Genomic DNA, 15,579 nt, shown 5'->3' on the forward strand with positions numbered 1-15,579 from the left:
TGCATGAAATTATATTCATATTTTATTACAATATTAGAATTTGTACATGTTGGCCTCTATGTCCTCATTTCTTTTCTTTTTTTTTTCCTTTTGTTTTTATAAATCTTTTACATAAATATACGCAAAAAAAACATACCATACCAAAAGACAAATTTAGTATTTAAAAAAGAAGAAGAAAGGGACAGAAGCATAACCAGTCTCTGGGACAGAAGCTTTTGGAATGTCAGATTTCCAACAAAAAAAAGTAGCACACGTCAGAGCAATCATCCAATATCCAAGTAAAAAAAAAAAGGTTTGCAACATAGAAAAGACTGACAGAGAGAAATATGTTCATTCTTGATCGCTACTCTTGGCATTGACAAAAATATCACTTTTAAAAGGTTAATCCTTGCTTGTAAAGATAAATGTTAAAGTAAGTACTCATCCTACATGGGAGTTCTCTTGAAGTGAGAAAAATATCTAAGAACAAACCAAAATATATATACATGTATATATATATATATAAAATATCTTTTTGAAATTTCTTACAGTCCAAAATTAAACCGATATGCACCCGCAGTAACCTTCACTATACACATGCAAAACATAAATATACTGCATGTCCGCTTATGCAACCCTGCCTTTAAATGTTCACTTCATGCAAATCTAGAGTCTTGTCTTATTAAAGTTGTGGGCCGACTCTTAAACAACTCTGGCTTGACAAGTTCTCTGAACACCTTTTTTTTTTTTTTTTATGTTAAGAGGTACATTATCGTACATCTTGACAGGACAATCTGGAAGTAGCTTATTGTGGGGTGACTCAACATCCGCGTTGTCAACTGCACTGAATATACCGATTAATCCAAACTGACAAAGTGAAACAACCCAGGCAGTAAAAAAGGGAGAAAAATAAAACTCACCAAACTGTAAATACACTTGGTTACATATAACTTTAACCATCTTCCATGTAATACTCAGCAGTTTAACAAGGTGTTATAAAACAAAACCACGTCGAAGTTGGAAAACTGTTGAAACAAACCAAAAAAAAGTGGAATATAGAAAATTAAATTATTACAGTATATATGCATGTTGACCTATAAAGATAGTAACAATAAACACTTGCACCATAAAAGTTTACGTAAAAAAAAAAAAAAAATGCACTGTACTCTGATGTAAACCTCATAAACGTCATAAACAAACCCTGTGATCATGTGGCTAAATAAAAAAAATAAACAAAACTAAGATATGTGAAAGGACTAATTCAGGGGTGTCCACGCTCGGTCCTGGAGGGCCGGCGTCCTGCAGGGTTGAGCTCTACTGGACTTTCTCAGAACCTTAGTGATGACATCATCATTAGATTCAGACACGGCGAAACGGGGGAGAGATCACTAAAACCTGCAGGACACCGGCCTTCCGGGACCGAGTTTGGCCACCACCTTCACTAATCCATTCAAAACGAACTGCTGAACACGGTGAGTGGCGAGTTCTGGGCTTCTGCAGCAGTGGGGTCGTTAATGTCGGAGACTCTGGAGGGTGAAGGGAGTCGCTACGCTGCACGTGTCACAACATCTTACCGCCTCCTCAGCAGCCGATCCATGTGTGACACGATGAGGCCGAGTGGACATCGTCAGAGTGGAAGACAGGTTTTGTGGGGAGTTTTGTTTTGTGTGTGTGTGTGTGTGTGTTTGTTTTCATCCCAGTGAATCAAATACATGTGCACAGCGTCGATCGGGGCTGTGTGTTAATAGGCGTCTTTCTGAGTGATCATGTTATTCTGGATCCTCTGCAGCATCTCCTGCATCCGCCGCAACTGTGGAGGAGAGAAAGGAAAGAGGTGTTACTTTAATGGGAGGCGTCCTTGTGGCGGAGCGGCGGCGGTGGCGGGCGGCGTGGGGTTTCATCAGGACTAATCATTCACACATGAAAACACACGGACCACAAATCAATAACACTCGGGGAGAGTTCGAGCGACACTTTGCTGGTCACGTGACCGGTGGCGAACTGCCGCAGGATCCTCCGCCTGCATCTTCACCTACACTCCAAAATATTAAAGACGTCTGATGCAGCAGTTTAGGAATACGTACATATGTATAGAATACATGCTCCCGCTTGCACAAGCTGCTCAGTTCATCATGTCCAGTTGTGTTTTCATTAAAATAACTTCAAATGTCAAATAACAAATATTAGCTGTCCAGCTTGTTGTATGTCTTTTCGTGTTTGTAGTAAAGCATCTTGAATGATTGAAATAATCCTTGTTAAATCTTTGCAGTAACATTGCTTTGTGTTATCTCATTATATTTACAAAAAGAAATAAAAAAAAAAAGAAACAACTGAAGAAGAAATCACAGTCTTTATTTATTTATAATAAAATGGGGAAGAGGAGGAGGAGGAGGGGAACTTGAAACTTTTAATATAATATCTTTGGTCAAACTTTTCGGGCCATTTAAAGCGAGAACAGATATCTGATCTTGTTCCTTTCTTCTTTAATTCACTCCAACTGTAACCAGGCATTTATCGATAGAATCTAGTCAACGGGAATAATCTGGGTCAAGTTGCTGATCACAATAATATTGATGAAAACCTCTTTTTGTCACTTTAAATGACAATTGTTTCCAAGTATTGGAGTTCTGTGTCACGTAATCGGATGTTTACGTGATTCTTGGTCCTTGCGTCTTGTATTAAAACATTACTGGGAGTCTCTACTTTGAGTTGACGGGGCGACCGACACTTTGCCTGCTCCGAGGCGGCCGACATTTGCACGCGTCAAAGAAAAAAAAAAGAAAAAATCACAACAAGACACTTTATTGAATCTGGAGCAGGTCTGTGTGAAAGTGGCCCATTGCTTTCATTTGAGTGCTTATGCTTTTGTACATCAGTGACATGTGGATCAGTCAGCTGGCTTCACCTGTTTTTGTGGTAAATCTGTATTGTTGGAAAAAGGCAGAGAATCACCGGGTTTGATGCATGCTTCTACTTTTTTTTTTTTTTTAATTCACTTTATAAACTGCCGGTTGGTGTGAAACGCTTCCTTTCAGAGCCTGTTCTCCATTGAGTGAAATAAACCAAAGATCTTTGCTCTTTCTACACTTGAAGCTAAAACTAAAACGGTGAATGTCCTTGTGTTGCTCAGGCAGATTAATGTCTAACCCTACAGGGGATGAGAGGTTTATCAGAGTATTACATCACTTCATATTGTTCATGCTGATTCTTATGCATCTTCAGAGAATGTGGCGCAGCTTGAAAAACAAGTTTAACAGTCAGCGAACTGGGTGAGCTCCGGACACTCAGAGGGCTTCGTCGTCTATCCGGCGTGACTGTGTCTCTGAGCTGGGCTGAGGCTCTGAGTGCTCATGGCGGTCACACTCCTGATCGCTCTGCTGACGCAATCCCGGTTCGCGCTCGGCGTGCCGTACCTCCTCGTCTTTCTCTCTGATGAGCTTTTCCGTCTCGCTCTCCGACGCGCTGGGCGCCGCGGGGATGGGGAAGTCTGTGCCACTCTCCCTGGTTAACTTACTGCAGAGGAAAGCGCGGGATCAGCAGACGCTTTGACAGTTCACAGCTTGGAAGCGTGCAAAAGAAAATCTGCGTGTGGCTCTCGCCCCTCCCTCCCCCCCATCCAAAACAACCAGCGGCGCCTGGCCTGCTTCAGTGTGATCATACTTGCGGTTGCGCTCCTTGACCACCATGCGGGTCATGCTCTGGATGCAGTGGGCCCGGTAGTTCTCGTAGTGACACTCCCGGGTCACGTCCTTCAGGTCTTGCATGTGTGTGCGAACGAGCATGTTCCTCAGCTTCACAAAGTCACAGTGCGCAGAGTTTTCCACTGTAAAGTCACATTTGACCGCCTTCAAAAACCATGGATTACCCATCTTCATGCCATAATATCCAGCAGACATTAGAGAGGACAAGAAGTCCAATGAGTCAACATACAGCAACACAGGCGGCGAAATAAATGAAATCTAACAATTTTCATCAAACGCTTTTTTCTTCAGAAGTGTTGGTATGTACTTGGAATTGTCCTTCCCGTTACACTTAGTTTGAATTAAATTGTTTGTTTGGTTTTTTTTAAATACCTTTTGGCTGCTGCCTTACAATCATATCATAGTTTAGTTAGATTTGTTTTGCCAAAAAAAAGAAGAAAAGAAAAACAACAACCCTCAAACAGAAATTATGACAATACTTCATTGTTGAAACTGTGGAGCCAATTCAATTACGATCGATGTCGTTGCTAAAGTTTTAAGGGGGTGAATCAGGGCTGAAAAACGCAATTTCACAAACAATAGTTATTGTATGTGAACAAGTCGTGAGTGTGTATAAATGGATTGTCTCGTCAGGATTATAATTTCTACTTTTGTATGTAAATAAAGTAAATGTGAGAAAATACCAGTTCTGTAATGAACTTAAGTAAGATAGTTTACTTAGGTAATTCTACATTTCCCCAGAGTTTGTGTTTACACAGTAGTAAACACACTCCCTAATCATTTAGTACAATTCACTTTAAAGTGCCGTTATGAGCGGGGCGGTACCTTCGACGATGCCCCAGGGGTAGAGGCGACCTCGCACCCTCTTTCCTTTGGCCTCCACCACCGTGTTGCTGCCAATTACTGCGAAGGGAATGCTTTCCTTGAAGAAAGAAGAGAAACATTTAGGAGATCCACGCAGGAGCCAAGCAGTGCAGGAGGTCCGTGGGCCAACAAAGAACGACTGGAGGGATGCTGGAGCTGAGTGCTGCAGTGCAGTGCTCACTTTACTGCTGCCAATATACATCTCCACCGTCTCTGCCCTCTTTTCTGTGCCACATCCCCCCCCCCCCCCCCTCATCTCTGTGTGGACCATCTGATAATTATTAACACGAATATGGAAACTTTGTTCTGAAGCTCACATCCACTGTCTTCCTGCTAACACGTCGTTTTTCACTGGAGGGCAACCAAGGACAGGTACACTGGCAGGCTGACTACGTCTTCTCTGCCAGCCAGTGATGCGAGAAGGGTGAACAAGGGTTGACTTTTCAGGACTGTGGAAGTCTGCACTGGACTGAGTGTTGGAGTGATTACATTGAATATGTTTTAACATCCAAACATTGGAAAAGCTTTATTGCACGTGGTCAGTGGAATAACTGAGCACTGTGTCAGAAAGCAAGAAAACTCGCTTTCTAGAGTTCAGCTTGTTAACGTTGTGTCAGTACACCCATGTCTACTGGGAAATCAATACTAAATCTCTGAGGCCTCTGCCCCAGCAGACCCCAAAAGGATGAAATAAAGACATGACAGCACACTGACAAACCTTCAGCTCGTAGTCTTGCTGCTTGAAATCTTCATCTTCATCAGAGTCGCAGTCGGGGAACTGGTAAATCTTGATGCCATACTGCTCGATCTCTTCTCTGATCTGCAAGATAAGATGTGTCGTGAAAATTAAACTTTGACAATTCAAACGAACCCGACTGACGTCATGCAAAGTATTGCATTTTGGCGATTGGTTCACGGTGGGACGTCTTCAAGAAAAGTTTTCTTGCCTTAATTTTCTTTTTCTTGACCTCAGTCGGGGTGAGTGTGTCTGCTTTGGCGAGGATGGGCACGATGTTGACCTTCTCGTGGAGAGCCTTCATAAACTCCACATCCAATGGCCGGAGACTGGAAGAAATGCAAATCAGACCTCTCACAATTTGATCTGACCAGTAATGATGGACACACACCAGCAGAGGGAGCACTTTCTCTATACATGTGGCAGATATGCACTGCAGCTACTTTTTTTTTGGTTTTTTTAATAAATGGTGGAGTTGTTCTGTGACGAGGACAGTGATGTGAAACAGTGCATGTGCACAAATGCACTGAAAAGCACCGCGTCAGCACAATACAGCCGACTTGTGTGAAGGCCCTGCGCCAGATGTAAATTCACCTGAAGGCAGCAGAGAGCTGCTTTAACTACGAGCGAGAGACGCTGCATTAACAATTTACGTGGCTGAATGCACCGCAAGTACAGACTGGTGCACTACATGTACATGTAGGATTGTGATTTATAATGAGTGGATTAATTATAGAGAGATGTACGCTGGAGGAGAACTGGAGCTTTATCATACCCGTGACCGAAAGGTGAGATGAAATAGAGGCAGCAGTGGACACGGTTGTCCTGGATGTTCTTGCGGTTGAGGCCGCTCTCGTCCCTGAAGTACTGCTCGAACTGCTGGTCAATATAATCGGCCACTGGCTTCCAGCTGAAGCAGAAACACACAGGGACGTTCAGTCTCGGAAGCAGTGTGGACAATAGGACTGAAATCAGGTTACACCTCGAGGATCGCTAAGTTTTAGTCAAATTGAAGACGTTTGACATGTACCACTCAGTGTTATTTACAGCATCTCCAAACCCCGGGGTGTCGACGATGGTGAGCTTCAGCTTCACGCCTTTCTCCTCAATGTCCACAGTGTGTTTGGTGATTTCCACTGTTTGTGTAATTCGCTCTGATAGAAAGACGACAAAAAGGAGCTTCAGTTTCAAACACGAGAGCATGCAACGTGATGGAGAGCAAGAACCTGAGTTGTTAAAGCTGAATCAGCTTCCTCACCTTCAGCGTTGAGCAGCTTCCTATCTTTGTAGAGATCTGTGAGAAACAGACTGTTGACCAGGGTGGACTTTCCCAGGCCAGACTCACCTTCAAACAAAGAACAACAAAGAGAAAACAGCCAGGCTCAAGACTTTGTGATTAGCAGCTCCTTCAAAGTCAGCAGCGGGCCGAAGATCAAATGTCTGCTAATGTGCAAAAGGGGGATTTACCTGCTACCATGAGCGTGAAGTCGAACCCTTTCTTGACTGACTTGCGATGGACCTGGTTTGGCAGCGTTGCGAAACCCACATATTCTTTGTCCTGGTCCTAAAAGTAAATGAGAAAAGCTTGTAAGTGGAGATTATATGCATTTCTATACGGCTGTGGGACTTTCTGAATTCCAACAGACGTCATTACAATTGTTTTGTACAAGGTGTCCCATTCCCAGTCAACTTCCCCACAATGCATTTGGGGAAACACAAAGCCCAACATGTTGCGCCACAAAAAACACGAGCTCAAATAAAACACACAAAGTAACACGTATTTCAACCGTCTGGTTCAAGCTTTCACAATGCTGTAAATGTTTCTATACAGTGTGCAGTCCAGCTGTTCAGCCACGTTACAGACAGAACCAAAGCACGCAGAGAGTTCGGCCTCCTCTTGTTACCTCGTTACTGTTGTACGGGTCAAACAGACCCCAGGGGCTCTTTGGCCTCGACGGACTGGCAGAAGACGGCAAGTCAAACTCCACGCTTTTGCTCTGCGGCAAACTGGCGTCTGAACCTGAATCTGACTGGGCCCTCCCCGCCACGGGGGGGCGCAGATAAGACGGGGTGTGTGGGCGATCTTCGCCCTCAGCCTCCCTGTCTGCTTCATGACCCTCGTGGTGGCGCTCGTGATCATGATGGTGCATGTGGTCGTGGTGGTGCTGGTGGTGGACGTGCCCTCCATGATGCTGAGGGTCTTGCATTATGCTCTCCACTTCTGAATCATCTGAATGGCTTGAATGCTAGAGAGAGACACCGAGGTCAAAAAGGACGGATGGAGTGGAGCAGAGGACGGGGGAGACACCAGGATGGGGGCAAAGACAAGTTGGAGGAAAGGTCCAGTGAAAATATTGGAGCAAAAAATGCACACCTTTATGAAATGGTTGGAATAAAAATAATTCCCTATGCTTGGCTTTAAACGATTTCGGAATCACAGCTATTGTTCCGAATTCTCACTGCAATTATGAAGAACTAAATCTGATCAGAATTTCAATTTCACTTTAAGGTTGGCAGACAGCCGGTGGAAAAACAGAAATCTGCTCAGCTGGGGACAAAATATGTGGATGAGTCTTTAATAAAACAGCCAGAAAGGAATCCTGCAACTCAGTGGATGTCTGTGTTGTTTACTTTGAAACCCATATTGAATCAGTGTAATTGTTATCTGTTATCAGCTTCCCTGCATCATGTGTTTGAGTCTCCTGACTACTTCATACAATTTGCTCCACCAAAAAGTGGGTTCTTCATGATTCATGATAAAGGACAGGTTCTTTCTCATTAAACACTTTACCATAAAATAAATTGAAAGCTTTTCTTTTCTTTTCTTTTCTTTTTTTAAAGATGATTCTGCTGTGTTTATTAGACTCTGGCTTCCACACCTTTCTTTGTTACACTTTTTTTCTGTTGAAAGCAACATGACGGCATAAAATGGAGGTGTAAGTTCACATTGTAGTGCTGCCTCGTGTATCACTGAACACTCGTTAGAATAGAGGTTGCTGTGGCTCGGGCTCGACATATAGAGCACGAGATTACACGAGCAGGTATTTGTTCCTTTCTCGCGACGGAAAAAGCGATTGTCCCACGGTTTATGCTGAAGTTGAGAGGACTTGTTTCACCCTCTGGAGTTTTTAGGGGCGTCACTAATACCTGCTCAGCATCATGGTCCCTGCTGTGGGTTGGGGTGGCAGGGCGCGAGTCGTGCTCGTCTGATGAGGACGCAGCGTCATGGTCACTGTCCTCCATTGCAACTGGGGCTACAGTACACTCTGCAATCTCCAACCAGAGAGGAGCACACAAGTGGGGAGATTCAACAGGGCGGGCGACAGCAGTGGGGTGTTGACAGGAAGGAGTCCAGCATGAGAATATGAGGTTCAAGCGTCATGAGGAGTTTGACGAAAGGAGCCGACACGATGAAGGTGTGAAGAAGACAAGGTAAAAGATGAGGGGGAAGAAAAAAAAAAAGATTAAATAAAGGCAAAAACAAATCAAAATTTGAGACAATATACCATTTGCCATAGAAATGGTATGATCACAGAGCAGATGAGATGACAGAGACAGAGAAGCCAAAGAGGCGAGTAAGTGATGCAGAATTCCTTTCTGGCTGCAGCTGGAGCAACAGTTTTCCATAAATTCTCATGTCGTCACAAATTCCTGTGGTGTTGTTTTATTCAGTCTTCCAAGCACCAGCAGACCTGCACCACTCAAGACAATGTAAAGTCAGCTGGTACATTCAAACATCACTGCTGCAGCAGCACGATGAAAGAAGTCCTTCAGAGATTGATGAAGAGTCAAAGTGCCAAAATATCTCACTTCCACCCGAAGAAACTGTTTTTTTTTGCCAAATTGTGCTTTGAATTATGATGTTCTGACCACTGTTAAAACATCAAAGCTCAAAATGCAGTTCTCAAAGCATGTTTAGTTACTGCTGCACAGTTTCTATCCTGCTTTCTGACCGACAAGCTTTCATTACTGTGTGGGATTTAGAGCTTTAGGGCAGAGGAGACATTGATAGTTTCCTAGTTGAGGAAATCAGTGACCTGCTTTCCAGTACCACAACCAAACCACTGAGATCAATGTCCAACATGGTTCCTTCTGTGACCTACATAGAAGACATGGTCAATCGTAAAGCATCAACAGCTTTGAAGTGGAGTACAATATAGCTTCCCACATTTTTCCTTAACATAGAGCTAAAAAAAAAACGCAAAAGCGACTGAGGAGAGAGAGCATCAGTTAGCAACATCACCAACATATGATCACACCTCGAGCTGTAAAAGAAGCAGAATCAACGAAGAAACTAATTCAGAACACCTAGTGTCATAACTTCTCACCTTTCCTTCATGCAAAATCTCACCTCCTCTCTTGTCGCCTCACCTGTGGTACCTTTCACCAGTGCAGCAATCCTCTCCCTCTTGCTTCTGTGTGCACTGCTCTTCATACCCTCTCTAGCAGGCAGCATGGAGCACAGACCAGAGAGCGCCAGCATTTATACACCTCCATGCCAGGGGACACAGTGTCCTTCAACCCCATCGAGCCGCTCGGTGCCCCGGAGGGACGATCAGCAGCATCGACGAGCTCGACGTCACAGATCAGAGGCCACATTCTGACCCACACATGGAGTAAATCCACCAAACCGAGGGTTGTCAAAGAGAGCTGAAACCACACTACAGCCTCACTCAGCCTCACAAGCCATGTCCCAAATCAGTCATTTTCAGCTGAATACGAGACATCACAATGTTTTCTCACATTATAAGAGTAGTGAGTTATTTGGAGACCAAAGCAATAAAAAAAAAAAAAAATTTCTGAAGCTCAGTGCTTTAAACTTCAAATATCTGGTAAGTCTTTATAGAGAATCTGCAACTGTCATAACTGTTACACTTATAATTTTGTGCCAATCTCAACATTAACTTAATTCATTCAATCACTTCAAACTGTCTCCATACTACATGAATAGTATTTATGATTCACTTGTTCATTTTCACAGATCGATTTATTTTTACAAACATCAAGGTTTAAAAAGGTACTTATAGATAAAGGCATACCCACTATAAACTGAATCTCTTTACCACATATTCTACTACATTATTCTTATTTTGGTAAAAAAACATCATGTCAGCAAGCAAGTAAAACTGTGAAAATCCCACAAATGCTGTAAAATGTCCTCTCCATTTTGATGTGAAGTCGACTGTGTTGCTTTATCCGATAAAAAGTTCAGACCTAGAAAGAAATTAAACACCCCTTTTTTAAATCTGTCATTTATCTCAGATGAAGAAATAATGGAAGATAAATAACTCGACAAAAAAATCCCACTCAAACTGATGGTTAATCCAACACAAATCAAAAACTGAATACTGAAGACTCCATCAGACATGAAAATAGCATAAAAATAGCAGTCTCATAACAGTAACCTGTACACACTAAAGCACAGCAACGCCACCTAACTATGGCATCACTGGCAAAAAAGTGCTGTGATTATGTTAATGAGCCCACTAATTAAGCAAATAAATGAATTAAATATAAACTATTTACATGCTGATATACATGTCTTCACATGCAACATTAAACTTTAAAGCAACTTCCTCATTTATAAGCAAATGTATTCAGTAAGCTCCTACAGAGTAAAAATCCCCTCAGCAGGGTGGATTGTCTCAATTCATTCACACCAACATGATGTCTCATACACACTCATCTCTCATCCTCCAACTCTATTCTGACCAGAACACCGTTGCTTTGTCAGCGAGTTATAAACTTGAAGCCATTTCAAATGTGGCAGTGACAATTATGGCCTTTTGTTACAAAAATAGGAAAATGTATCTGGACTTATGAAGTGTTCTAATGTCTCACACACACACACACACACACACACACACACACACACACACACACACACACACACACACACACACACACACACACACACACACACACACACACACACACACACACACACACACACACACACACACACACACACACACACACACACACACACACACACACTATCTGGTTACACCATCTTTAAATCCAGCTGATGAGGCAGGCATTATGAGAGCAGGTAGAGGGATTAACTTCTCTCTCAGTGCTCTGAAGCAGCTTTGTAAGGCAAAGTAATTAAGTGGAAAAAGAACGTGATGCAACTTTTTCCTCCTGAACCAGTCAGACCTTCCGTCCATCTTCGTCTTGATTTAAGAGTACATGAGTTGAAAACAGCTACAGCTGAGGAGGTTTAACAAAGGAATTTCATTAAAAATGGGATAATTCCTTCAAACCTTAAAAAAACAAAAAAAACAACAACCCCACATTCATCTGCTCCTGGCCTCTTGAAGACATTTCAGCCGAAAGCCAAATAACACTACTGAAGAAGTGAATTCAGGAACGATCAGAGCTACCTGGTGTTGCTCTCACACTGTTGCATGAATGAGGAAAAAAGTAAAACTTTATGTTTGTCTTCCATTTCCTTGCGTCTGCTAAATCTATACAGACGAATTATAATACTGAAGCGAACGTAGAAGAACAACAAGCAGACATTTTCACTTCTTCATGTCTTAAGTTACTCCTGTCACACAGAGCAGCAGCAGCACTTCATCCTCACCGTGGCTTTATTTCCACTGACTTGCACTTTTTCTTTAACTGGTTCACTTCCATGTACTGCAATGCAGCTGAAACTCACACTGTAGATATTAGATCATATTAAACATATACCAGCATGTGCAGTTCAAATATATATAATATATTTCAAGAGGTAGGTACAACCTCCCTCTAATAACCGCAGTATTTTCTATAAGTCAGCTTGTTCAAAGTGAATAGAAAATGTACACTTCACTCCAAAGCCGATAGAAAAGCTCAATCGGACCATTGTGTGTGAGCCGCATGAATCAATATGCTTAGGAAACCCATGACCGAAGCTCGACTGACGTGGAAATGCTGCACAGACCAAACACAGGATGTGATGGATTTTGGAGTTATCCTGAGTTTACTGTAACGGAGACGGATAACAGAAAGATGTGTGCCGCTTTGAAAATATGTCAAAGGCTGTATGTGATAATAGTCCAAGATGTATTATGTTGTAGTTAGCACATCACACGGCATCCAAACATTTCTTCACAGCCGTTTTTCACAAATATTATCTAACGATGTGCAAAACAACCACCTATAACTAGAATAAGACCTAGTGGGCTTTGACATCAATTTCTCAAATTTGCACGAGGCTGCCACACAAAGTGTCCCCGTGGGATCAGTCTCAGCTGAGACCTGAACCAATTACTATTTCCAAAGCAGGCTGAGGGATTAGTTTCTCATTGAGTAATGAGGAAACTTTATCATTGTCAGGATGGGAATAATAGAGAATAAATAATCCTTAAACCAGGTGAAACCATAGTGTAGCTGGTTCAATCCCAAAAAGGCCGGATGAGGCCTTAAAGTAAAACATGTGACTGGAAATGCCGCAAAAACAAAACAGCTCATTTTATGATAAATATTCCTGCAAAGAAAATAAGACAACTCAAGCCTGATTAGCTTTAAAGACTTCCTCACATTACTTAAAATGCTTTAAAGACTTCCTCACATAACTTGAAAACATTTATCCACATTTTCTACATAGCTAAATTAATGAGACAGGGAGAATTAAACTACGGTATGCAGTGGCATTAAGCCCAGGGTAATAGCGGCTTTTCGTGGAGTTTGTTATAACGGACACAGACACATGCGGCGTGTTGTGATGAAGCCTCAATGTGAACCGGTGATGTCCAGGAATGTCCTGTCAAAGTGGGGCCAAAGCAATACTTTGACTTCAGAGCTGTTTATTGCATAAACAGTCCAGACCAACGGATTCAATCAATTTAATGACATTTAATAAGTGGTCAGAAAGGCAAGTAGTAGGCTGCTGTACAACTGCAAACACTAATCCTTTGTAGTGTTTGAGCCAAAGGTTATCGGAGACCTTTGCAGGAGGAATCACCTCTTGAGCATGTCAGAAAGATTTGGCACATGTTTTATGGTGGGACCTCTGCTGTGCTCCCCCCCTGCGGTCCCTGAGAAACAATCGCAGGACATGAAACCCGGCTGAACACAAACAAGTTGTGCGTTTGGCTGTGACTTTGACTGCTTTGTTACTGTTGGATCGTGTGCAGTGGATTCGGCTGACACAGAGCTGATGGATGATGATTCGATGCAATAAACGCAGCTCTCAGGGGGGAAAGGCCCTCTTCAAATGCTCCCCGTACGACATGGGAAATGCAATCAGAAGCTGCCAGAAGTCTTAAAGAACCATACAGCATGGTGGTATTGACCTTCCATGATGAAAGCACGCTACGGCTTGAGGAGGAATCACAGTCGACAGAGTCATTCGTAACCCAGCGAGAAAAATTGCTCTGCTATACTATTCACTGCATGCTTAAATCACTGTTTTCCTGATAAGAGTTTCCTCTTGTAACAACAATTGCTACTTTAATTTATGCTGGCAGAATATGAAAGATGACACAGATAAGTTGTTATTGTATAACTACACATACCAATCAGCCATAACATTATGAACGCTAACACATGAAGTTAAAATGGGACCCGTTGGTGTGTACGGCACATCAGGCAGCAACGGGACAGTGTGTCCTCAAATTTGATGTGGGAACTGCAGTAAAAAATGGTCAAGGGAAAGGATTTCTGAAAGTTTGATAAGGACCAAACTGTTTTGCCAACTATAACAAATCATCTTCAAAATTGAAGCCATTTCCGGGTGTCGCCATTCGGCAGTGGTCAGTATTTATCAAAAGTGATCCAAAGAGGAAAAGGTGGTGAACTGACGACGGGGTCATGGTTGGAAAGGCTCACTGATGCATGCAGGGAGTGAAGGCTGGCTTGTATAGTCTAATCCAACGGACAGGCCACAGAGTCAAACAAAACGGATGGAGAATTTAATGCTGGTTCTTGTAAAAATAGGTATCAGAATACACAATGCAGAAGTAATGTGCCTCTTTCACTTTCATCCAATACATTAGAAACCCGGACCTTGTATGTAGAAATGTGAATGGTGTGGAGGGCACATGCTGAATACCAGTAAGGTTTCCCCTTGTCATGAGGCCAGCAGCAGGTGGTGAAGTGAGCCATGTGCGCTCTGTGTGAATGCTGTGGTTGTTTGTATAGTTATAGCAGGGCTCTGTGTGAAGCTGGCTCAGTACACAGGGAGAGAGAGACTGAAATAGCAGTTACATAAGCACATCGACCATCCTTCTCTCGCCACTCACATGGCATCCAGTTTTCTCCTAAACATTCTCCCACACGTTGCCTGTAAACATCTTTATTTGAACAGGTGCATGCTCAATCTCTGCCACTCTGCATCTGGAGCCTTCCAGGAGCTCCACCCTCCTTCTCCAGTTTGGGCCAATCTGCAGCTGATGTGCAGACGATCGGCACTTGTTTGTGTGTGTGTGTGTGTGTGCGCTGCTGCAGCCCTGCCTTGAGAAAAGGAGCTATTCTACAGAGAAAACATCTGCCCTCTCGCCTCGCCACAAGCCTCTTGTGCCCTCATTCCTCAAGCCATCCTGTGAGATCAACACAGCACCGACTTCTCGCTTTCTCTCATGCACACACGCACCAGTGCATGCACCACAAGTAAAAGAGTGGATTTGGTCAGAAATTGTCTCATAGTTTAAACGGACAAAATGTGATAATGTCTTGAAAAACAGTGACACAAATAAAAATGAAAGAAGAGGGGCTGAGCATCAGACAATAATAGCAGCTTAACTTCTTACAATGGCCATCACATCACCCCAGACCTCCCAGCTGGCAGTGCCAGGGCCAGAGCGGCACGAGCCGAGTGTGAATTCATGGTGGGGAGGAGAGGTGACTTGTAGGCTACATGCTACAACTAATCTGTTTATCTGATGCACACTCTCTTTCTTTCTTTCATGTCTCTCTCTCAATGTCTCTCTCTCGCTCTCTCTCTCTCTCTCTCTTTCTCTTGCACACACACACTTAAATGGGCCACAGCACAAAGCCTCCCCATTAATCTTGATGAATCTCTGCTTTGCACGTCTTATAATACCATGTTATCCTTAAAGAAAAGAGGTTTTGTGACTGAGCTACAACATCAAGTTTTATACAAAACTGGGTTCAGAAGCAGAGGATGACATTTTTACTTTCTTGTGTAAAATGCTCGACATGACTGCGTTTCTGGATTTCACAGTGCGACTTTCACGGAGACTAACCATTTCCTTCCACTGTCCATGTGGACAAAGAGATATATGTAGCTTGAAATGTTCAGTTCGTGTTGAGGCTGGGATCTAATCTTTAACAGTTTCAGGGAGAGCA

General features: G+C 42.9%; 1 protein-coding gene across 1 annotated transcript in view; it reads right to left on the reverse strand.

Moving 5' to 3' along the window:
* Positions 1-2: 2 nt before the first annotated feature.
* The window catches only part of LOC308138821 (septin-5-like), a 43,744-nt gene continuing 28,167 nt past the window's right edge, over positions 3-15,579 (reverse strand). The window contains exons 2-13 of the mRNA XM_080508084.1: positions 8,428-8,546; positions 7,185-7,526; positions 6,748-6,844; positions 6,539-6,625; positions 6,311-6,434; positions 6,056-6,190; positions 5,492-5,609; positions 5,263-5,364; positions 4,506-4,602; positions 3,640-3,802; positions 3,393-3,492; positions 3-1,789 (exon numbers count right to left, since the gene is read on the reverse strand). Of these exons, the coding sequence (XP_080364210.1) occupies positions 1,721-1,789; positions 3,393-3,492; positions 3,640-3,802; positions 4,506-4,602; positions 5,263-5,364; positions 5,492-5,609; positions 6,056-6,190; positions 6,311-6,434; positions 6,539-6,625; positions 6,748-6,844; positions 7,185-7,526; positions 8,428-8,546 (1,553 nt within the window). The 3' untranslated portion in view covers positions 3-1,720. The remainder of the gene's footprint in view (positions 1,790-3,392; positions 3,493-3,639; positions 3,803-4,505; positions 4,603-5,262; positions 5,365-5,491; positions 5,610-6,055; positions 6,191-6,310; positions 6,435-6,538; positions 6,626-6,747; positions 6,845-7,184; positions 7,527-8,427; positions 8,547-15,579) is intronic.

The sequence above is a fragment of the Blennius ocellaris genome (genome assembly GCF_963422515.1).
Source record: "Blennius ocellaris genome assembly, chromosome: 2".
In the NCBI taxonomy this organism is placed as follows: domain Eukaryota; kingdom Metazoa; phylum Chordata; class Actinopteri; order Blenniiformes; family Blenniidae; genus Blennius; species Blennius ocellaris.